The 26,350-nt window shown below is 35.5% G+C and overlaps 1 protein-coding gene across 3 annotated transcripts in view; it reads right to left on the minus strand.

Moving 5' to 3' along the window:
* The window catches only part of LOC144965277 (uncharacterized), a 105,576-nt gene extending 80,894 nt beyond the window's left edge, over positions 1 to 24,682 (minus strand). For all 3 annotated transcript variants that reach the window (XR_013643986.1, XR_013643985.1, XM_078900449.1), the window contains exons 1-2: positions 24,531 to 24,682; positions 7,287 to 7,473 (exon numbers count right to left, since the gene is read on the minus strand). Coding sequence is in view for 1 of the 3 variants with exons in the window: in XM_078900449.1 (XP_078756575.1) it covers positions 7,287 to 7,298 (12 nt within the window). In the remaining 2 variants the exon portion in view is untranslated. The remainder of the gene's footprint in view (positions 1 to 7,286; positions 7,474 to 24,530) is intronic.
* Between the last annotated feature and the right edge of the window lie 1,668 nt (positions 24,683 to 26,350).

The following is a 26,350-nucleotide window of genomic DNA, read 5'->3' on the forward strand; positions in this document are numbered from 1 at the left end:
GTTTTTTAAAAGTACATCAAAAGGAATGGTACAGACCGTCAGCAGAGAGAGTGGGATATGTATTATTGTTTTGTTTTCTAATGGCAGAAGAAAAAAAGTGGTGTGTGTGTGTGTGTGTGTGTGTGTGTGCGTGTGTGTGGGAGGGGGGGGGGGGGTACAATACTCAGAATTGGTGCAGATCGGTATCGAAAAGTTAAATGCACTGAATGGGACGAGGTTTGAGGTAAAATGTAGAAACATTTCCCAGTCGAATTGAAAGTCTTTTAGATGCAAGTCATGATTTACGCGCGTTGTTGTTGTTGTAGTAGTAGTAGTAGTAGTAGTAGTAGTAGTAGTAGTAGTAGTAGTAGTAGTAGTAGTAGTAGTAGTAGTAGTAGTAGTAGTAGTAGTAGTAGTAGTAGTAGTAGTAGTAGTAGTAGTAGTAGTAGTAGTATTAGTAGACCTGTAAATGAGCTCTATAAAAATTGACTGAAACTCGACAAACTGAAGATTCAATTATTTTTTTAAAAATAAGGGCATCATTGGAGAGCAGAGTGATAAATACAATACATTAAAATGGTGGGTGTTATTTCTTACTGGAAGTATGACTGCCATAATTTGATGTAGAAGGAATGCTAAATAAGCATGTCATTCATATAGGTAAAGATGACTTCATCAAAGTCATATTCCTGCCTCTGGAATTGTTTTGACATAGTCAGAAAAATAATCACCATTATCATCTTTAACTTCTAGCCATGACCAATTGAATTTATTCCTCACATCTTTATCGATGCTCAAGTCTGAATTGAATTGCGATCCACGAACAGCTCAGCCATTGTGAGAACATTAGAATAATGTAGCAATGTGCAAACCTGATTTTCAATCAGTAAATGACAGGAAAAAAAAACTTAAATAAATATGACTTCAGGCCAATACACTGAATTATTAAGTAGAAGTGAATTATCAAGAAGAAACTTCGGCAGGCGTAGCGGAAAAATTCAAAGAATCGAAATGAAGGTAAATCGCCACAAAACAGCAAGCTCGCTTGGGCTTGAGCAAAACAATGGCAGAAAACGTCCTGATTTGCACGTGAATTAATTAAGCTACTTACCATTGTTCCTTATAATCAGGTACTCAATCAGTGAAGAAACGATCAACCAGTTTGTTTACAACGTGAGGCAATCGAAATGTGCTTGTAGCAATCTATCCTAACTTTCGATTTGAAGGTGTCTACATAACGTACTTCTGGCATTCGCAATTTACTTTATCATAGTTTTGAGACTCGCCAGGTAAATGTGGTCAATTTTGGCTAAGATGAAACAGTGAAATTTATCGCTCGGTGGCTCAGTTAAAATTGGCTACAGTTGGGATCACGACGGGTTTGGAAAGTGAAAAAATAATTTAACGAAGGATGTGTGAAAATACCCAGGGAAGTGTTCAGACACGCCTTTTATAAAAAGCGTCGCTTAGTCTTGGCAATATATACATCGTTAATATAAACGGTCCCCATGAGCTATGCGTAGCGCTGTGGAACACTCCTAATTACTTTACGGTCATGGACTACGATTTGTGAATTCTTTCTTTTTTTATTTCTTTCTTTCTTTCTTTCCTTTTTTTAAATATTTGAATTTGACAAATTGACTGATTTCAGTTAATTGACTGAGAATTTACAGGTCTATATTAGTAGTAGTAGTAGTAGTAGTAGTAGTAGTAGTAGTAGTAGTAGTAGTAGTAGTAGTAGTAGTAGTAGTAGTAGTAGTAGTAGTAGTAGTAGTAGTAGTAATAGGAATAATAATAATAATAATAATAATAATAATAATAATAATAATAATAATAATAATAATAATAATAATAATAATAATAATAATAATAATAATAATAATAATAATAATGATATTATTATAACAATACGTTTTTTACTTGTTTTGTTTTTTATTTATTTTTGATAAATATCTATAGAAAATGTAACTCAATATTTTTTTGTTTGTTTTGTTTTGTTTTTACTAGGCTAATGGTAGATTATACTTGAAAGCATTTAGTCCTTAAAGGGGACTCTCTCCATCTAAGAAACAGAGAAGAGATGGCTATTCTTGACCTTGAGGTGGTCAGCTATTAAATCAGATTCATAGGAGGTAATTAGCGTGGGAGACGAAGGAGGTTGATAAAAACAAAAAAAAAAAAAAAAAAAAAAAAAAAAAAGCGAGAGAAGAAAGAAGAGAAGCTGTACACTCTTCAAGTAATAAATGTTAGCTCAATAAAAGTGCAATTTTACCAACAACAACAACAAAAAAAAAAAAAAAAAAGAAAAAAAAATCATGATAAAGTACGAATTTCATTGGGCTGAATGATTAAGTATGAATTTCATTGGGCTGCTCGACTGCAAATCAATAAATGGTGAACAGGGTCATGTCATAATTGTTTTTAAAAATCCAAAAACAAGTCACGACCATATTAAAATCTTTGCTCATTTCATACTGAAATTCGCTCTACTGGACACCTTGAACTGTTGCCAACCAACAATGACAAACTGACAGGCGCTTGTATTGTCTGCATTGCATAGTTTAGTATATCGCTGATGCTATAACAATAACGTAAACGACAGAGGCAGTAACAACAACAGCTGCATCAACATCATAAATTTAAACTATAGAATTTACCCACGAAAAAACAACACACTCGGGGCGCTTTACAAGATGTCATGAAGAAGGACAACCTCTGCATGAACAACAATAACACCACCACTAACAACAACAACAACAACAACAACAACAATGATAAACAAACAGTACACAGAGAAAAAGTATAACCGTGAGAAAGGGCATTGTCCTGAGTTCAGTATTGGATTCTTACTTATAAAAAAAAATATCAGGCTCAGTTCCAGCGATGATGAATTGTTATAATAGACGTTTTGTATTAATCATGATCGAATGCCTAAGTTACCGATCATCAAAAATCCCCTAACAGCCTCCATTACACATGGCAAACGAATAAAATATAAACAAAATAATAATCAAACAAACGAATAAATCTGTTAATAAAAACAAAAATAATGAAACAACACGAAGAAAATAAAAAAAATTGACTTTTAAGTATCAAACCAACTTAATATTTATTACGTTGACCTCACTGTGGGTAATTATAAAATGGGCGTGGTTAATCAAGTATATTATTATAGTGTAATGTGATAACTGATATTCTGTACAATTAATGGTTAAGGGTTAACAATAAATACGATAACAAAAGGTGCGGTTGGTCAGGTTATCCTCTAATTGGATACCTGATTAGATTGTCCAATCCCATAATTTGCCTAATTCCTCCTTTGTCCTTCGCCCACCCCTCCAACACATGACCAAGGTGTAATAATAACAACAACAACAACAACAACAACAACAACAACAACAATAATAATAATAATAATAATAATAATAATAATAATAATAATAATAATAATAATAATAATAATAATAATAATAATAATAATAATAATAATGATAATAATAATAATAATTCAAAACAAGCTCTTAACCACATCGCCTTGCATTACAAGACACCAAAGAGTTCCTTCTTTCGAACTAAGAGCTAAGTCCTCGTTGAATTTTCATACATTCAAAACAATCGTTTGGGTAAGCCGCCGTTTATAATTCGTGTTGTTGTTGTTAATAGCCATGACATAATACAGAGGTACGCTTTACAAGACACCAAAGAGTTCCTTCTTTCGAACTAAGAGCTAAGTCCTCGTTGAATTTTCATACATTCAAAACAATCGTTTGGGTAAGCCGCCGTTTATAATTCGTGTTGTTGTTGTTAATAGCCATGACATAATACAGAGGTACGCTCTTGGACACAATACCTGCCTATTTGTATAATTAAAAAAAATATATGATGGGAGGGGGGGGGGGGGGGGTTAAATCGTAGTTCTTAGGAGACAGAGATAGAAATCAGCGATAGTATAATTCAACGACAATTTACCATTACCAGGATTACATAATTATTCAAAATCCTTAACAATTTGTACTCTTGTACCGACCTTTTCCGTTCAACGTGTATTAATCAAGGTGTACGTATTTGCAAGTCTGACTGTTAACCCAAACTGTTATGGGCTAATTATTTCTTTTCCATGTGGCTATGTCGTCTTGCGGTATGACACTCGTCTTAGGATCGGAAGGTCCTGGGTTCGAGACCCGCTCATAGCAGTGCATAGTTGAGTCGTTAGAAAAGACTCTTTACTCACATTTTATCATCGAGCTGTTGTTTAAAATCAATACCTGACCGTTACAGCGTTGTGCCATGGTTGTCTTTCGAGGAAAAAAAATTCAAATATCGTCTAACAGACGTCATGACTCGTCCTACATATAAAGTGTTCCTGTTAGCTACGGATCATTTGTAAAGCAATTTGAGCACGTGTGTACGATATCGAGCAATATTAATGCTCAAGTAATATTAGCGTGCTCAAAGCGCTTTGTAATGGGTCTCTAGCCAACAGCAACACTTAACATGCAGGCGAGACATGACATGACGTCCATTAGGCGACATTTTTTTTTGGTTTTGTTTTCCTTCAGAGACAACGCTGTTAACGTACTCATTTTACACATGAGAACGGTGAGAGAGAATGTGACTAAAGAGCCTTTTCTCAAGGACTCACAATGGGCCGCCTAGAACGGGAATCGAACCCAGGACCTTCCGATCCAAAGACGAGTGTCATACCACAAGACCACTTAGCCGCACAGCTTCATGAATTGATTGATCGGCCTTGTCGCAATCAACCGCTTCGAAAATCCTTAACCTTCACACGTTGTATAACCTGATTAAGGGATTTAAGACGGTAAAATCTAGTACTATAGTAAACTAGTCTGGGCGGTAAGGAGGTCATTGGTCTTGGCCAAACTCTCCTGCTGACGGAAATAACCAAAAAAAATAAAATAATAAAAACAACAAAAAAACCCGCCAGCTTTTATATAAAAAGAGTTGTTATACAGCACAATATCAACTCAAAACCTAATATTGCGTCGATGTGAAGATCCAGAGATGACGAAAAAGGAATTCAAAGTTAAAAACTTGTCTTTCACCCAACCCTCCAAAATATGACCAAGATGTAATAATAATAATAATAATAATAATAATAATAATAATAATAATAATAATAATATAAAAACAAAGCATGCTATTAACCACAAAGCCTTGCACAAGACAGCCGAGATCAGAGTTCCTTCCTTCCAGCTGAGTCAAGTGATTGATTTTTTTAATGATCAGGGCCATGACAATTATTTACTTTTTAGCTCACAAGGAATCCACATTCTTTCTTCATTATAAAACTAAAATATTTTTGGCACACATTTCACATTTCCGGCTATAATTTCAATTTTCACCATCCAAACCGCCCCGATATAAAACTGTTTTGAGACAATAGGCACAAATGGGATCAATGCGGTCTATAATGGATCCCAAGACAGCAGCAACATTTAACATGTAGGACGAGACATAACGCGGTATCAGCGTTCTTACATATTTTTTTTTCTCACCGAGAGATAACGTTGTCAGCCACGTACTCAATTGACGCCTGAGTAGGGTGAGAGATATAACCGAATTATAATAGCAACTAATAATAGTGGCTGGGAATTTTTATTTTATTTTAATGTACCTATAATTGTAAATAACTACTCAACATCACACCCAGAGATTTCAACAAGAAATCAATAATAAGCAAATGTTGGCCTCGAAATAACAAATCAACTGCAATCAATGAAACAAAACATACAAACAAGCAAAAAGCCTTCTGCTATCGGTAAAATACAAGTGCTCTGATGGTATTTTAAGACCAAATGTAAAGCCGTAGCGTAAACTTAATAAACCGAACCAAAGAATACTTCTAAGCCGATTACGGAAGTACATTTGGACTAATATTACACATAATATGAGAACAAGGCCTAATCATTTCTTACGGTAGAGTAGGTGAGAAGTTAATATCTTCTCTAGACAAAACACTATAAATTTGCAATGACAACAATAGACGCATTAGAAGTAGACTGGTGGCGTAAATTAATTCTAACAACACCCTGCCTATATAAAACCCCGATGTCCCAATTCGTAAAGCGTCTGAGTGACATGTGAATGGCCTGGGTTCGACTCCGTGTTACATTAATATTTCTGTTCTCTTTTCACCCCCACCCACCGATAACACCCATCCTCGAATTAAAACGTTGACTCGATTTCACATTGGTTCAATCCACCGGTCCACTTAGTTACTCTAGATGATTTCCGAAAAAAAAAAAAGGGGGGCATTCAATATTCTCGAAAAAGATCATCATTTTGATGTGGGTGGCGACATCTAATAAATTCTTCCTTTTCACAAAGGCTATGGATTTCATAAACATATTATAGATTACAAGCAGAAGTAATTTTTCTTTTAAATTTAAGAGGAAGGAAATCTCAATTCATTCATTGATCTCAGACCTAACGTGCATAATTCATAAGTCTTGTTATTATAATTTGTATTTCGGGTTTTGTTGTCAGATTAAGTTGATTAAGTTGGACACAACAATTACAAAGGAGAAGTGACAAACCTCCACATTTCGCCCCCATAGAATTGGGTGAATCATTACAAATAGTGAAGTAGCAGTTCCATTTGTGTGTGTGTGTGTGTGTGTGTGTGTGTGTGTGTGTGTGTGTGTGTGTGTGTGCGCGCGTGTATGCAAGAACCATTTCTCATAACTGTGATTAATCATTGGAAAGCGTGTAAAAAAATTATTATGAATTTCTGACACATTTATTTTTAAATGGCTCTACCGCAATTGATAATTTATCAATAGAGTAAGCGCCTCAATCGCATCTATGAAGAGTGCACATATAAGTTAATTTGAGTATTTATGTAGAGAAATATCCACTAAACGATCTCAAAGCGCTTTACAGGGGATCCCTATCCAACAGCAAAAATAAACATGTAGGACGAGACATAACGCCTGTTAGGCGATGTTACAATCTTTTTTCAGAGACACGGCTGTTAACAGTCAGGTACTCATTTTACACCTGAGTTCAGTGAGATAAATTGAATACAAAACCTTTTCCAAGAACACAATTATGCGCTGCTCGGATTGAAAACTCGATCACTGGACCTTTTGGTATGGAGGTGAGAGCCACCCCACAAGCCGACACAGACGCACAAAGTTGGCATGGATGACCCCCCCCCCCCCCCCCCCCCCCCCCACATCTCTAACTCTCCCTAAAGAACAAACACAAGACCGATTAAAAGCAGAGACGAGTACATACATATAATATGAATAATATGCATTCATAAATTATGCAGTACATACCTTGGAGTCCATGGTGTCAGGGCACCGCTTTCATTCCGACAAGCATTGTGTATGTTGTCACATTCTTGCTTCCTTGCAAATAAAGAACGGTTGTGAATAGAAACAGATCAATTGGTGATGATACTGATTCCACCCACAACACAACAATGTCCGATAAGATAATCTCGGTGAATTAATCCAAATAAATCTGGCGAAGAAAATAATAACAATAATAACAATAATAATAATAATAATAATAATAATAATAATAATAATAATAATAATAATAATAACAATAATAATAATAATAATAATAATAATAATAATAATAATAATAATAATAATAATAATAATAATAATAATAATAAAATAAAAAAAATTATACGTATGTTCTCTTTGATGGTGGTTATGCTTATATCCTAAAATATTCAGTGGTAGCCTATACTCTAAGTATGAGCTGCAGATGACGATCGCAAATCAGTTAAAAACAAGACAAACAAACAAAATAGTGTTAACGGTCGACAATATAATGCTTTGTGAAAATGTAGAGGCAAATCACGCGCATGTTTAAAAATGACTTAGTGTCGCCCAAACACAAGAGTGCATCAAATTTCTGAACTGCATGCTATTACACCGAGAATTTTTCAACCTTGGTTCAATCAGTGAAAAATCGGTCCACATGTGCGGCTATATGGCCTTGTGGTACGACACTCGATTTTGTATCGGAAGGTCCAGGGTGTACTCAGGGTGTAAAATGAGTACCTGGCCGTTAACAGCGTTGTCTCTGTCCGAAAAAAACGTAAAATCGTCTGACAGGCATCATATCACGTCCTAAATGTTAAGAGTTGCTGTTGGCCAGGGACCCCCTGTAATGTGCTTTGATCATGTTTAGCGGATATTGAGCTATATATATATATATATATATATATATATATATATATATATATATATATATATATATATATATATATATATATATATATATATATATATCTTCTTCTTCCAGTGTCATCTCATGGGTTGAGGTCGACTTGAAATGACACGCCAATCTTCCCTGTTGACAGCTTGCTGACTGCATTCGGCTGCCGACAATCCTGTCCATGTCCTCACATCATCTATCCAAGTTCTTGCTGGCCTGCCTCTTCCTCTTTTCCCCTCAACTCTACCCTCAAGAATGTCCTTCTTGACAGTTTGATGGCGTCTTAGGTGTCCAAAATACTTAAGTTTTCTTGTTTTTATTACTTTCATTAGGGTCGGTCTGATATCAAGGATGTCACAGACTTCTTGATTTGTTTTCTTTTCTTTCCAACTGATTTTTCCAAGGCGACGGAAAGTCCACATTTCAAAGGCCTCAATTCTTTTCTCTATTTGTTTGTTCAAGGTCCATGTTTCTGAGCCGTAGAGAAGTGTTTGAGTGGACATAACATTTGAGTATTCTTATTCTCGTTTTCATCTGCGTTTGTTGCGAAGTTAAAATGTTATTCAGTTGACTGAACCTCGACTTAGCTATAGCAATCCTGTTTTTCACTCCCAGCTCATTCTTTTCGTTGTTGGTCATTGTCTGTCCAAGATATTTAAAAGAATCTACTTGTTCGATGTTTTGATTATTAATTTGGACTTTTGCGCTTTTTTCAGGCTTCTTTGACATGACCATTACCTTCGTCTTTTGAACATTCATCTCTAGACCCTTTGCTGTACTGTTCAGGTTTATTTGATTTGCAAGGATCTGTAGATTTGTCTAGTTCGATGCCAACAATACTGTATCATCTGCATATCTCAGATTATTTATCCTCCTAACTCCAATACTGTATCATCTGCATATCTCAGATTATTTATCCTCCTAACTCCAATAACAATACCTGGAATGTGCTCGGTTTTACGGAAGATAAACTCTGTGTACAATATATATATATATTATATATATATATATATATATATATATATATATATATATATATATATATATATATATATATATACATTTAAAATCAGCTCAAAATGTAAGTGGACCTGATTCATAGCACACTTGAGAGGGCTATAACCTGGGTCGGTCTTACATTACATCGGATATCTCCACAGACTACTAGTCCTGTATTCTCTATGGATATCTCCTCCTACTCTCTACCAATCCATCTGACATTGATTCCGGAGATCAAACCCCGGAAAAACATAAAATTAAAATGAAATAACATCGGTACACAGAATTCATCTTAAGCAAATTATTTCAAATTATGGTATTGAACACTCTTAAAATGTAAAAAAAAATAAATAAATAAAATATCCAAATCTCACACTTGTCAATAATCACTCAAGCAAATAGAAAGCTATAGAATGCAATTTCAACTTTGATGAATTATATCATGTAGTTCAACATTAAACACAAGTTCATTCACAATGTTCTTCTTCTATATTTTTTACGTTATCCTCATGTCCAGTGGAAGTAATAAGCATAAATGAACCGATTGGACGTTGAAAGAAGTACAACATGAAGTTAGGCAGACTCTCATACACGTGACACCAATCATATTAGTAAACTAGATATCTAGCTAGATCGGAGAATAGTTCAAAGGACCGGCCGGTGCGGTTAGCGGTTGGGTTTTTTGGTAACTGGTAGTACCGACGGAACCCTTGGCCAGAGCCAGTAGAGCCATAAAAACCTAAACAGTTACTTCACACGACTGCGATACTGCTTACTACAACAGCGACAGTCTGACGTACACACAGCAACCACTGACTTCATTCATATGCCTTGACAGAAAACACAAGCGGACGGCGTGCATTGTTCTGGATTAAAACAAGTTAACAGTTACGCAGGCGTCGTTACAAATTAGACTCGTGTGACCTCACCTTGGCCTCTCCAGCTAAGACGAGATCATGGACTGCATAGGTTTTAACCGTGCAATAACAATAAAAGATATCATTGTTAAACCTTATGAGGTGAAACAAGTCCAGAATAACAGCCCGAGGGGCCCAAGACAATACTAGATGGGCCATTTTATCTTGTTTTCATCTTGATGAACAAGAGCCAGCCCGGAAACGCTGCAGGCGTTTTTAACAGGTATATTTACACAGTAGTTTATATTAAGGTTTCCAGGTAAATAAAGACTGACGGGTGAAATATTGTATGACATATAACTAATGACGTATTTTCCTTTTTCTTTCTCTTTCTTTCTTGATTTTTGGGTTGTTTTTTTTTTTTTTTTTTTTTTTTTTTTTTTTTTTTTTTTTTTTTTTTTTTTGTAACTGCAGTAACTTTGACAGTACTAACGAATGGATGAAACGATAGTGGCTGAATGTGGAAAGGTGGCGCTGGACAGAAACTTGTTTCGGCTGGTTGGCAGTTACGGAGACATGGTCCAGGAAGGATAAGCCATAATGATGATGATTAACTTTGACGCGATTTTCGTATATTATTATGTCAAACTATCAAACTAAACCAATCACCTTACATTTTGCACTTAATGATGTATCGGGACCAGAGACTACTAAAAGTACCTATGTAGATGTCCCTGATCGAGACCCATAACTCAACCTTTCCAAAATAGAATTTGGAATTTCTGGCATCTTTCGAGAAACAACGTTACAAACCTTTAAAATTGACAAGAATCACCATTGCAATATTCACAATTTCAATTTGGTTACACGACTACAAGGTCTTGAAATATTTTAGTGAGAAACAAAACCTATAAAATTGTCGGAGGTGCTCCTAACCTCAGTGCCACTTCTCATGATCGTGAAGCTACAACAAGAGTGTAACACACACAAAAAAACTTGAGCATTTATTTATATAGAGCAATACCCACTAAACGTGCTCAAAGCGTTTAACAATGCTGCCGTACTCTGATAAAACATATTTTAAAATTTGGCCAAAAAACTCGTCCTTCTAATATCAATCGATTTGAATGACTCTCATCTTAGCAAAAAAGTCTCAAACCCGGGGGCTTCGGCGAATATGCGAATCATTTAAATCTATCGATATTTGAAGGAGAGTTTTCTGGCCAATGTATAAATATGTGCCTTTTCAGAGTACGACAGACTGGGTTCCTCGCCTACATAATACTTATCATGTGGGACGAGACATGGCGCCTATAGGCGATGGTACATTTTTTTTCCGGCAGAGTCGACGCTGTGAATGGCCAGGTATTCATTTCACACTTAAGTATGGCGAGAGAAAGTGAAATAACGAGCCTTTTCCAAGGACTCAATTTTGCGCCGTTCAGATCAGGACTCGTACCCTGGACTCTGGACCTTCCGACCCGAAGGTGAATGTCATACCACAAGGCCACATAGCCGCATATTAGACCATGAACATTTAAAAGTTTTCAAGTAAATTACATTTGTTTATCACAGCCTTGCTGTGATAATTAAATATAATACACAAACTGGCCAATAATGAAGAACCTAAAACGAGAAGGAAACAGGGTCTAAGACTATCCGGAACCCCTTGACACAGAGAGGATGAATTATATAACTGTTGAAATGAACTATGTGATTGGTTGCATTTGTTTAACTTTAGAGACTTGGTGGCAGTTGTGAGACGCGAAAAAGGATGATGAGGCGATTAATAGGTTTCGAATAGAATAAAACAGTATGTGGCAAGTAGTCTTTTATTATTTTATTTATTAATCATTATCATCACCATCAACATCATCATTATTATTATATTTTTTTGGAAACGGTTCCAGTAGCAATGTAGCAATGACTATCCCGCACAAATCTTTGGGCCTCTTTTTCGCTCACGAAGTGCCCGAATTTGCGTCAAAATATGGGACGAAGCCGCTTCGTTATATGCTATTTAAAAAAATTAATTACGACGCTGTTTATCGATGAATATGACTGAAAGTTGGCACACAGTTAGAAAAAAGGTCATTTTAGATTATGTCAAGCGACAAAACTCGCGCGATTACCAGAAGACCGTTAAAAATAGATTTTTATTCTTTGGAGTAAAATATTTCTAAAACTACCGGGCGTGGAGGTTTTGTCGCTGACAAGGTAATACATGAACATTTCTTCTTTTTGGTTGTAAAATTTCATATGAATCTGACGAGTACTTTTCCCGTATTTTACAAAACACCATCCTAATTTGCTCTTCAAGTTTCAATCTTTTAATCTATTTATTACGCAAGATACAACCAAAGGTCAAAAAAAAAAATGCCGAAAAAGCGTCCCATATTTTCGCGTTTTTTTCCTCTTTGCGGGTCATCCAAATAAATGACGCCTTTGAAACTGCATAACTTGTTTATTTACGAATGGATTTTCAAAATTCAAAAACATTTTTACTCAGTGGAGATAGGGCTTTGATTTTAGACAAAATTTTTCCTCAAAAAGAGAAAAAAACATTTTTCATAGTCCTTGCTAAGCAATGTATCAAGAGTGAGACGAACTATCCAGCCATACGTGATCCCTGCAAGTGTATCCATTCATTCCATCGGTGGAAAACCACGACACGACAAAAAGCTACACAATAGAGGATATTATAAGATTTAGAATAAGGTTATAGAATATAAGATACGGTACTATCTAAATATTCCCCTTATTCGAGGGTAAAGAAGGGGGAGGGGGTAAAGCTTTATATATTGAAACAAATGTCAAATATGATATTGTGTAAAAGCGGATAATGCGCAAATAACGGGGTTTTTTTTCTTTTCTTCTTCCTATAAAGCTTTTCTTTTCGCTCGTACAAGTAATTACTAAGTCGTTTACAGATTCGAAACTCCACCTCCCCCTCTTTTTTTTTTCCCCTTGCAAAGACACTTCCTATTCAGGAAGATCAGAGTACGTACGACATAGTCATTATCATACCATGAGGCCATTAGACCAAACCAAATCATATTGTAGCGTACACAAAGTAAAAATGATCCAGGCAGGGATTCGATCAAGCAAGCGAAATAATGAGCAAGATGAATGTTATTATTCGGACACCATGTCTTTACAAACATTATGCTTTCCGAGTAGGTATGGAGTGCGAGAATGCAGACCAGAAGGTACACGATGACTATGGCTAAGGACAACGAGCGACGTGTGCCGGTCTGATAACTCCAAGTTGTTATGGGCTCATTGTTATACGTGCTGGGGAACGTTGAATCAAGCCCATAATTGCGTTCGGTTATCAGACCTGCTAATATGTGCACTTAGACAACGGACAATTAGCATTATGATTGAAACCGACCACCAAACAAGAAGGAAAACAAAACAAAAACAAAAAAAAACAAAAAAAAAAAAAAAAAACATACAAAACAAAAAACGTGAGCATTCATATGGCGCAATATCCATTAAACCTCAAAGCCCTTAAAAAAAGAAAAAACAAAACAAAATCTGTTCAAGTGTTAATGTAACCGAAAATTACTGTTACGTAGCCTTTTGTTCCTCTTTAGCAGTAGTAAAAGGGCGTAGGCCAGGCTACAAGAGAAGAGGTTACGAACCCAGGACTTGAAAGGATGGTGTCACTTTCATGAGAAGACAAACACCAATGCTTGTGTCCCGTTACACGCTACGGTCATTAATAATTGTCCTCTTTGATGTCGCATAGGGGGTAAATCGGAATCATCAGGCCACTCCTGAATAGTGAGATTCAATAGAGGATAAACGCGTGGAGCAAGAAGGATTAACTGACCGCAAACAACCCGTGGACCTACCGATTCGATAGGACTATCTGTGAAATTTGAAGCAAAACATGAAGGAGCGGCAAGGCAAAAGGAGTTTAAAATATATAAATTAAAAAGTAAACAAATAAATAAATAAATAAATAAATAAATAAATAAATAAATAAATAAATAAATATGGGAGAGAAAATGGGAACAGGGATTGTAAGTATGGGAATTAAACAAATAAAAGGAAGAGAAAAGAGAAAGAGGATGAGAGCAAGGACGAAATGAACAATGATGAAATTAAGGACGCAGAGACTGAGGTGGAAGTTAAAAAATACAAACAAACAAACAAAACAAAACAACCCAAATAGAACAAACGCGAAAAGACTGAATGGGAGAGTGGTGCACACAAATCCTAGTCACAGTTGACATTCATCAAGTAGATGTTAAACAAAAAAGCCCAGAATATATTATATTAATCCTGATACTTATTGTTTGGCAAGATAGTAAGTTGCATTTGACGTGCTTGAGAAGGGTGTAAGATGGTTCATGGTGTCTTTATTCATTTATTTATTTTTGCGACAAAAACGACTTTTTGCCTCCCAGTTTTTAAGAATACTAGGGTAGACAAATCCATATTCTCACGGAGAGAGAGAGAGAGAGAGAGAGAGAGAGAGAGAGAGAGAGAGAGAGAGAGAGAGAGAGAGAGAGAGAGAGAGAGAGAGAGATGAAGGATAAGTACGGAGCCGAATGAACTGCGATGAAGGCTACCACTATCGCTATCATTACAATGACACAATATGTAACAAAAGCCATATTATTACACCACTAAGCAGACATAACAGGTAATAAATGACGACCATCTTAGACATGCCTATATATCCACGAAACCTCCAGACTTGGCAGGAATTTCTACAACAAAGACAGAACTGCCAACCTAAATCGACCCCTGGACCAAATGTTCAATGGCCTAGTTGGTTGGGGCAATAAATATCATAAAAAGGAATGAGTAAATAAGAACGGTATTCATAGGTAAAATGAATCGATTAATTTTAATTGAAACTGCAAATTCTTCATAAGATTGAAATACAGTCCTTACTCCCGATAAAGCAGCTTGTTTGATTTAAAGGCCCCGATTGTAGAGTACTTGTGGGACCAGTCTTTTACCATGTGGTTCAGTAAGAAGACGCACGTATTAGTAAAGATTCTATGACAGATCACAAACTATATTATTTTATCATGCAAAGTCAGACACATCAGAAAAGTTGGTGTCTTGAGCAGTTTAATTAATCTCATACGAGAAAAAAAAAATACAAAAAATTTGATAATAGTCCTTAATGAAAAAAAAAACAAAAAACAAAAACAAAACAAACAAACAAAAACAAAACTAATAGCTTTGTTAAACCACCCTGTAACTAAAAACATCAATTGTATGGAACATACGAACAAAAGATTAAACAAACAAGACCCTGGCTCAAGCCTCCTCTCCAACATTGTATTAAATAAAGGCAAGAAGAGGCAAGCGATACGGCGGAAATAGATTGGTGGGTAGGTCTGCGCCAGGTTCCAAAGTAAGTTTACAGGCAGCGTCATGACCCAAGAATGTGGCTTCTTTCACCAGATACAGATACCAATCTTTTAACATTCTCCTACGATCTTATCACTTCTGGGACTCGCTGATAACGATAATACATGTAATAATAGAAAGCAAAACGGGGAGCTTTGCAGATAACACGCGTATCCATTCAGAATTGTCACTTGTTCCATGTCTGTTATCTCTCTGACCGTGTCTTAAATTTGATCCGTTCAAATAATTCGGATAATATGACGTATTATTACTATTACTAGGTAACTATCTAGATTTAGACCCATTGGTTTGCTTGACAAGCCACATTCCTGACCAATCATTTGTATTATCTGTGATATCTTGCGCTCTTTCTAATGCCACATCGACCTTCCTTTGAGGTTTAGAAGGAATGGAGACTGTTTTCTAAAGCGATAAAATAATTTTGCTCAGTTTATTAATTATTCTGATAATAATTTATCTAATTGGCTATGTAGTCTTGTGGTATGATTCTCGCTTTCAGATCGGAAGGTTCTGGGTTGTTTTTGTTTTTATGTTTTTAAGGGCTTTAAGGCGTTTGCAACACACTAAGGTCATATCAACACCAGTAAAAAGGAAGAAAACGGGTTAGTAAAAAGTTCTAGAATTATAATGAAAGCACCCAAGAAAAGGTAAGACAGGGGAATTGGTTCAAATAGGAAACGTATCATGTAGACTCCAAGAGCACACTATCAAAGTACTTAGTTTGAGATCACCTAAGTCTCATCCAGACACAAACACAGGTCCCCATTAAGACGAATACACTCAAATGTTTACACATCAAATACATGTAATTAAAACACAATACAGTGCATAACAGAGGATTTACAAGACAAAAAAAAAATCATCTCCCAAAACTAACTGTACATTTGACTGTTTACCTCCTAGCTGGGATATCCGGCCAGGGCCAGGACAAAGCCAAGTAACTCATCCCAAGACAAAGACAAAAAGCATGTTGGAAAACAGATAAAGGGGGTAGAATACACAGTAAGTGCCTACCTGCCCACTATGGGAGGTCAGGAATCCCAGAGGTCCTGGGTTCGAGCTTCGCTTGGAGCATAATTGAGTCCTTGGAAAAGGCTCTTTACTCACAATCTCTCACCTTACTCGGGTGTAAAATGAGTACCTGGACGTTAACATTGTTGTCAGTTAGCTAGCTTGTAAAGCGATTTGAGTACGCTTAGTGGATATTGCGCTATATAAAATCTCACGTTTAAAAAAAAAAAATCAATGATCATTATTAAAAATCAAATAAATATCACAATAATTATTACCACTATAAAAACTATTATTATTATTATGATCATGATGATTATTATTATTACGGACCATGATTATTATATGTTTATCATTATAATTGAAAAAGAAATATTATCATTGCATATTGCTATCATCTACTAGTATTATTAATATAATCATCTTCTACTGCCTTTTCTTCGTCTTATAATTATTTTGTTGTCATTTATTGCCAAGAATCCTTTAACACCTGTCTAAATATTGCTGCATTTAATTCCTTACAATTTGCTGAATTCTTATAGAAGTCTATATATGCAGCTGACATTAAGATATTACTTGAACGGATTCCTTAAAAAAAAAAAAATACAATGCCAAAGTTTTAAAGAAAAGTGAGACAGTGAGATTTAGTCAAATAAATGCTATTACTATTATATACAATCTAATTTAAGACCCCCGGGATGAAATATTTATTATCCATTATCTGACAATATCACTACACAGTTTTTATGAAAGTGTTAGTTCAAGCATCATTCACACCTTTGCGCATCTCTGGTCTACTTCCTGTAAGTAAAAAATAAATTTATTCTCCCCACTATAAATCAATCCGGGAATATTAATCCCCATCTCCGAGTTTCCATATTTATAAAGGAACGGATGATAGCGGCCAGCTAAGTGATGCTAAATCTAATTAATTATTTATGAGAAAGTTATCCTGCTTACAAAATAATGTGTGACTGCCATCACTTCAAATATTATATACTAAGTACTCAGTTTGCAAAGGAATGTGATAAACAATCATTACTCAGATCTATATAACTCATAGACTCCTTTATATTATAGAACATTTCAAAGACTGCTAATTGCACCATGTACTGTGCAGTAGATTAATCATTCAATGGCTAATTTAAGTGAAATAGAACCAATCTAATCCCTTATGTACGGCACATGTCCTTTAGAGAGGCTTCTTCACTCAACCTGTTTTTAAAGCTCCTTATTCTTCAATACTGAAAAAAACTTTAATCCTTAACTGACTGGTATCGATATTTACTACGACTTGGTGACATAATAACTTTCCTATAGCTATTTCACCAAGAAAGCAGTTGAATCAATTCAACTCTGGCTCCATTAAAGCAGCCAGAGTCATACCATTCATTGCTGGGTGAAAATTGTTATTGTTAGGTCAGTTATGTCCTTAGTCATTTCCTCATAAAACAAATGATAGAAATTATAACTTGAGAGAATGTAAGCCTTGCTGGTTACAGGATTATATTTGTGTGATACAATGCAAAAACTATGGTGTTCACAAACATTTTGATACTTTTATTGTTAACATGCTGAGCATGAGTTCCACAAATCCATTTTTGTTTATATACCATTTTTAAAAGGCATGCCTGACATAATTTGCACTTTTGAAATGCCATCTTAGAATGAATATTTTTGGTGACAAATATTTAAATTGCAATTGAAACAGCCTCAGGTAAAGCTTTTGAACACTGAACAATGCACACAAATTACAGAGCATTACTCAAAACAAGACAGGAAACTATAAATTATGACTGATAATCCGTATTGTACTCTTTTTGTTTTTGTCGCTTAAATGTACTATATAGCATTTCGTTTCACTGGAGGGAAACTATCTTAAGAATGAGAACCACTCTTGAGTCACCATAAGAATAACAATCTCTGTGACTCGTTAAAAGTAATTTGCTCGAAGTCACACAGCATGGTGGCAAGACTCAAAACTGGAATCTTTGTATATTGAGAAAATCATACCCCTGATCCTTGCTCTACTATTAGATGATATAACCCAGATGAACACCTTTTCTCCGTAATAGGATAGCATCAATGATCTGATGTTATTTATGGGAGAATACCAGAAAGAATCTAAAATTTACCAAAACCAGGTGAAATGAGGACTCCCAACCAAAAGATGTAACATCCAACTCACATGCCAATCTTAAATATTACAAATGTTCAAAAAAGTTATGCTTTCACCACTAGTTTCAATGCACCAGAAGGCTATATTTATGAGGGAACCCCCCCCCCCCCCCCAAAAAAAAAAAAAACAAACAAAAAAACAAAAACAAAATCCATATCACACATTTGGGACTCAGCATTTATACACCTCCAAACAAATGTCTGTCACCACATCAAAGAAACTCATTCACAGCTAAGCCGAAAGAGGTAAAATGAGTGAAGGACATGATACCTGAGCTGGAACTTTGTAATTATTGTCACAAATCAAATCATAGACCAGTTGTCACAAGAACCGAAAAATGATATCAAGTTACATGCTAAGTTGAATCTTTAAATTTTAAAAACTATAAATTTAGTGGATTTTATCCACCCCCAGTAATGTGATAAAAATAAGTTTTAAAATCTCATTTTAAACACAATAATTTGTGTTGTTGCTCCATGCACTTGAATAGGCCTATATTTTTGAAATATCATATTATATCAAGAGGCTTGACTTATTAATATGAACAGGTTGAGGTCAGAAAGCTTTAATAAGTTTAAACCGAGAGTATCAAAAACCATGGAAGACACCAGGAAAACATAGTGTTCACAGTAAGAACAATACAAACAACAAAGCAGACTGTTATTGAGCAATGATGACAGAAATTATGGGGCTATTCATGGATGCTTTGCTGAGTTTGTTTTTTGCCCAAATTGACATCTTGTCAAATCTCATTTAGTTTTAGGTATAACCATCTCAACTTCGTTATGTCTTTTCCTAATTCCTGTTTACATTAAAAATGAATATACATTTCGATATTCCAAAAGACAATGTCAATGTGTTTTTCTACCTACTGGAACTAGAGTCACCGGTAACATCTTTTCATCTCGTCCATAATTAAGTGACTGGTGATGATGATGTGGTGGTGACTGTAGCAGTAGTCGGAGTGATGACAATGTGGTGGAAGTGGTGGTTATAGAAGAAGTGGTTGGTGGTGGTGGTAGTAGTAGTAGTTGTAGTGGTAGTAGTAGTAGCAGCAGCAGCAGCAGTAGTAGTAGTAGTTTTAGTAGTAGTAGTGATGAGGATGTGGTGGTGGTGAATGTAGTTGTGGTAGTGTTTGTAGTAATAATGGTGATGTATGATGGTGGTTGTAGTAGTAAAAATAACGTAGTAGTGGCGGTTGTATTGGTAGTAGTGGTAGTGATGATGACGTGTGTTGGCAGTATTAGTGATGATGAAGATGGAGGATGTGGGAAATGATGCTGTGGTGTTTGTGATGACACTTGAAATGGTAGGTGCTGTCCTGGATCCATAAGTCCTCACCGGAATTTGACAAAGTTGCCATTAAACCTGAAAATTTTCTCCAGAGCAGATTCTCAACCCATTCATATTCTTAAGTCAGGCCTCTATTTATAATATGATATTTCAAAATTATAGGCCTATTCAAGTGCATAGAGCAACAACACAAATTATTGCGTTTAAGTTTGAAATTTGATTTTAAAACTTATTTTAATCACCACAACTGAGGCGCAGAATAGTATGCATTAACCTACACTGTCAGTGATGAAACAGATAAACAGTGGGTTAACATACAATGCCAACTGCGATGCTGAATAAACTGTCAATTACTGTTACTGCAAACTGCGTAACAAAGTGCAGTTAAAATGATAATAAAAAAAAGAAACGGAACACGATAAAAAAAGTGATGCCTATTCATAAACTGTTGTGAATAGACCACATGCCTATTCACAAATGTTTGTCAATAGCTTCCAGGCTACTGGCAAACAGTTTAAAATTTGAAAGGTTAGCAGTTAGGCCAGTGTTTCAGAAGCTCTTTATGAGCCCCGCTCCACTTTGTTCATGACAACTTGTGGTAACCCACTAAGGAAAACAGTTAACATCCTGTAATAACTTGTAGCAAAATACTTTTTTGATTGGCCGCCATTATTCGGACCTCTGAGGTACCAATAATCTAGTCATTATTCTGACCCTCTCCCATCGTTATTTGGACCCTAGTGACTAGTGACAGTTTGCCTAAGTGGGTGACCCTCTCCCATCGTTATTTGGACCCTAGTGACTAGTGATAGTTTGCCTAAGTGGGAAATAGAGCTTGTGGTAGGGATTCAATGGATATTAGCGCTGGTGGCAGCGTCTCATTAGATAACAGGAATGTTGGAAGGAACTCAGTGAATATTAGTGCTGGTAGTAGGGACTCTGTGGATGATAGCATTGATCTGACCTTGGTGTTCTGTTACTGAGCAAAATGTTTTTTTAAAATAATTATTTTTTCTTCTTTATGATCATTTGTTCATGTTTCTGAGTGATAATTATTTTATATAATATTATAACATTTTCTCCCTCTGATCATTACTTTCTGAATGAGGAGATTTATTTATATGGCCACCTCTATTCGCAGCAGTGAATAGTGATTTCCTCTATTTGCAGTTACTGTGACTTGTTGATAGCGTTCGTATTCGCAGTAGTACTGCAAATAGTAGATATAATTCATTTCAGACATTTGCAGTTCTGCAAATGTGGGTTCGTTCTGTATTTGCAGTAGTAGCCTACGAGCATTATTGTATAGAGGATTGGGCGCAAAATAGAAATAAACTACATTATCATTATTAATATTATTAATTTTATTACTAAAAAAAATTGTTACTATTAATATTATTATTGCATTTCATCGACGATGACGATGTGTCTGTTGTTGTGTAGTGCTGGTGGTGTTGATGTGCTGGTTCTGATTGTAGGGGTGGTGGCAATGATGTAGTATTGGTAGTGATGATGACTATAAGGATAATGATGATGATGTAATGGTGGTGACGGTTGCTGTAGTTTTGATAATGCTGTAGTAGCTGTGGTAGTGATAATAATGATGATATGTGATGGTTGTGGTTGTAGCAGTGGCAGCGATGACGAGGAGGATGATGATGATGATGATGATGTAAATGTGGTGGTGGTTGCTATAGTTTTGATAACAACAAAGTGGAGGTTGCTGTAGTAATAGAGGTAGTTTATTGATGGTGACTTCTATCACTGCAGGAGCACTGAGATATGAGTCATGAACCACGGCAAGAGAGAGAGAGAGAGAGAGAGAGAGAGAGGGAGAGAGGGAGAGGGAGAGAGAGAGAGAGACAGAGAGAGAGAGAGAGAGAGAGAGAGAGAGAGAGATATTCATGGAACTCTATAAAATATATTTAACTGAAAGTAAATAATAACAATAAACAGGGATGGAACTATTCTCATTATAAAGTAATCTGACAGATAAGTTGATAGATTTCAATATGTGAACGAATGATCAAGATGGAAAGGTGGGGATGGGGAAATTTTCATTGATTTGACTGGGGTAACAAAAACAAAACAAAACACGATCTTGTCAAGTTTCAGACTTGAAGGAAAAGTTGAAAAATTCAAAATCTCAATTCTAAGTCACACAAAATGTTTCAATCAACCCTCCTTTTCTTTCCTTCTCAAACTAACACAATTCCATTCAACTTCCTTCAAGCCATTCGACAACACGTCATTTTGAACAGAAAATACAGCGTTGTGTTCACTACTGCGAATAAGCACTTCATTTATCTATTTTTTTTGTTTAATAATATATATATAATAAATATTTACCTAGTGTATTACACACTTTTTTGTTGCCTCTGATTGCTTGTTCTGTTTCTAGCGCGATATTCATTTCGTTCCTTGTCCCCTGTTTCTGAGCGAGATTTTAAAAAGGGAGTGTCTATGTACACGGTAACCGGGTACCTAGCCGGGGATCTACGTAGTACACGGTAGCTTCGGTAACTGGTTTGCCGCTACAATACAAGCAATGGATGGATCTTGCTCTGTATGTGTGTTATTTTTAAAAAATCAAACAATACAATTAAACCCATTAAAGGCGAGATTCAAGGTTACCGTGTACATAGATCCTGAAGCTAGGGGCCCGGTTAGTAACGAAAATAATGATTCCAAATTATCTGTGAAATTCCTCTTTATAACGAAGTTATGCATCTTTAATTGAACCCCCTAAAACTTTTCGGAGTGTCTACATACACTGTAACTTTAGTCAGTTTGGTGAGCAGCAGCAGTGGGAGTCAAATTGTGACCCAACTCGTCCATAAGAAAATTATGACTTGAAATTGCCGTTCGCTTTTATTAAAAGTTTTAGGGGGGTTCAATTAAAGATGCATAGCTTTGTTATAAAGAGGAATATCGCAGATATTTTGGGATCATTATTTTAGTTACTAACCGGGCACCTAGCCTCAAGTTCTACGTACACGGTAACCTTGAATCACGCCTTTAACTTTAATAATGGGTTAAATTGCATTGTTTGATTTCTAAAAATAACACACACACACACAAGCGCGCGCACGCACACACACATACAGAGTGAGGTCCATCCATTGCTTGTATTGTAACGGCAAACCAGTTACTGTGTACGTAGATCCTGAGGCTAGGTGCCTGGTTACTGTGTACGTAGACACTGCCAAAACTTTTAGAAAAAGAGAACTGCAATTTCCACTCACAACTTTCTTATGGGCGAGTTGGGTCACAATTTGACTCCCACTGCTGCTGCTCACAAAATTGCCCACGGTTACCGTGTACATAGACACTCCGGACTCCGTTTTAATTTTAAAAATTCATATTTGCAAAAATGTTTAACTTTTACTTTTAACAATAAAAAAAGCGGATGATGAATATTACAATTTCGTAGTGTTTTTATGCACCTCCGCTGACGGTGTATCTTAACGGATCGTTTTTATACACCTCCGTCACGCATGCGCATCCCACCCAATTTCATCAGCGATATTGTGTTTCTGTATTTGGACATGGCGAAAGTTATATTGTGACATCTGTAGGATCTTTTTGTAAATAAATTTATATAATAAAAATAATAATTTAAAAAATCGAAATATAAAACCAGAAAATAGAAGTAAAAGTTGCATTGAAGGTAAAATAATGTTTTAGAAAGACCTTATTAATTAGATGTGACGAACAGTCAGGTGGCTCCGTGGCGCAGCGAATAAGCAGTCAGACTCTAATCTTGAAAGTACCGGGTTCGATTCCCATTGTAGACATTTTTAAAATTTACTTTATTTTTGTTTGCAGTTTTTTCTTTCTTTTAAAAAAAAAACAAAAAAAAAAACAAAAAACCCCCACAACTTTTTATCATGTTTTAAAAAAAACTTCGATTTTAATTTTCTAAAATTATTTATTTATTTGAGAGATCAGTATTTGTGTGCCATGTTTCTTTTTACTTTTGATTTTTAAAATTATTGTTATTATTCTTTAATTACTTGTACATCGGTAATTTCTAAGCTGCGTGCTAAACTACAATCTAAAACTATTTAAACCTCATGGAGTCCTGATGGACGTATGCAGCAACACATTTTCATTCATCACCGCCAACGGAGGTGCATAAAAACGCCACCTTACAATTTGCACTAGAAGCAAAGCAACTAGAAACGAGATTGTTCTCATGAGGCAAATAACTTATATTATATGGTTTTCACAGATTCTATTCCTACTCCTCTCTTGATTCTTGTCTGAGTCTGATACTGAGATTGAGATTGAGATTCACTGATCAGCATCAGAATCTGACCCGGGTCACAAAAGCCGCTTCCACTTTCTTCATGATTCACACGGAATATATCCTATTATAATGCGTCAAAATCAAAACATTGAGAAGGTTGATTGATATTCTGACAGTTCAGTTGAGCTGACATTTACATTCGATTCAACTGATCAGTGAGTGATTCATTTCGGTGAGAGTAAGAGGTAAGACAAAAAGAGGAGACGACGGCGACAACGGTTGTTGACATTCTTCAGAAGCCTAAATTAAAATAACCCGTCAATCCACAATGAGTTCATGAATAGTTGCCACTTACTTTGCAGCCTATGTATTGAATAATCCAAAGGAAATCTTAAATCACAGGAAAATGCAGCATAGACTAATCATTGCGAGGACCACTGATTTTCATATCATTTGTGAGTTGTAAAGCTGTGCGACAATCGTCGTAAAGAATAATAATAGATGAACTTCCGGCTATGTAGAAAAAAAATAAAATCGAATGGCTGTCATGAAACGAATAATAATAATGGGACAGCTTTTTTGACGAAGTCAGCATAATTTGAACAACGGTGATGGTTGTCAAAATTGCATAGAAAAAAACAACAACTTTAGATAAACGAATTATATACACATATTAACAATCTTTAATAAAGCGACCAAAAGCTAAAACAATTCCATCGAACCCCATTCTATTATTCTTATGTTCATTAGAGATAGAGCTTTGTGTGTGGTAGGTTATGTATGGAAGGGAAATAAGCCATTAAATAAAGCATAGACAAATAAAATCAGAAGTTATCTTTCTTTAAAGGATTTCCCCCTAAAATGAGATAATATGGATGGTTGAGCTTTTTCGTGTCTGATTGTCTTTCTGTCTTCTGCATCCAACGTTCTCATTTTAGTTCTTGGCTCCTATTGATGAAAAACACCAATGGCTTTTCTCAATAAATTTATAAATGAATAGCTAAATAAATAAATAAATAAGTACATAAATAAATAAATAAATAAATAAATGAATGAATGAATAAATAAATAAATAAATAAATAAATAAATAAATAAATAAATAAATAAATAAATAAATAAATAAATAAATAAATAATGGATAATGATAATAGATAATAGATGAAAAAAAATCCTTCTTCTGCCAACACATTGTATTGTATCAATTGTTTTTAAAAAGCTGTTGTATTCATTTTTGTTCATTAGATTTGGTGATTTCCACGTCAATGAAGGCAAATGGATGAACATTGAATGAATTTGAATTATTTTTCTGTCTATCAAATGAATGAAAAAGTTGCAAAATACAAATAGAATAAGGCGCTTTGTTTGAAATGTGTCTCATTTACATAAAATGAACAATTTCCAGAATGAACTTTTTTAACAATACATGTTATTCCATTCGTCTTTATCAGTTCTCTCATAAAGGTTTTAATGAATCTACCATCTGAAAATCTGGAAATAAAACGACTTAAATCCTAGTTTTCGATTGTGACTGTGATGCTAATCAACCTATTTATTAAAATCGAATACTGTTCATGGAAAACATATTGAATTATAAATCTCCACTCAGATGGTGATCCACGACGCAGAGTGAACGTCTTCGTCGGGGACCAGCTTCTTCCATATGAGCTGAATCCTAAATACCTGAGGGTTACGCTGGGCCGCATCCTTACCCATTGAGTACATCTCTAAAGAGTTGCCCGGAAGATAGAGAAACGCAACAGTCTTTGAGGAAGCTGGCGGGATCAACTTGGGGTGCTGGCCAAGCGCTCCTGACCCTTGGCACTATAATATTCCACCGCGGACTACTATAGGACTACATATGACCGTTTCCCTCCAGGCTTAGAATTCCCGTCAGGAACAGGGAAAAAAAACAAAACAAAAACAAACAAACAAACCCCCCCCCACCCAAAAAAAAAAAAACCCAAACAAAAACAAAAGCAAAACAAAAACAAAACAAAACAAAATTCAAGCAAACAAAAAAAAAAACAAAAAAACAAAAACAAAACAAAACAAATAACCGCCGCCCCCCCCCCCCTAAAAAAATAAAAAAATAAAACAACAACAAATAAAAACCTTCCAAAACTACCAATCTCAATCTCGGACAAAGACAGAGAGCAACATAGAAAGTGAAAACA

The sequence above is a fragment of the Berghia stephanieae genome, chromosome 2 (assembly GCF_034508935.2).
Source record: "Berghia stephanieae isolate SIO BIC M18660-M18661 chromosome 2, UCSD_Bste_1.3, whole genome shotgun sequence".
NCBI lineage: Eukaryota > Metazoa > Mollusca > Gastropoda > Nudibranchia > Aeolidiidae > Berghia > Berghia stephanieae.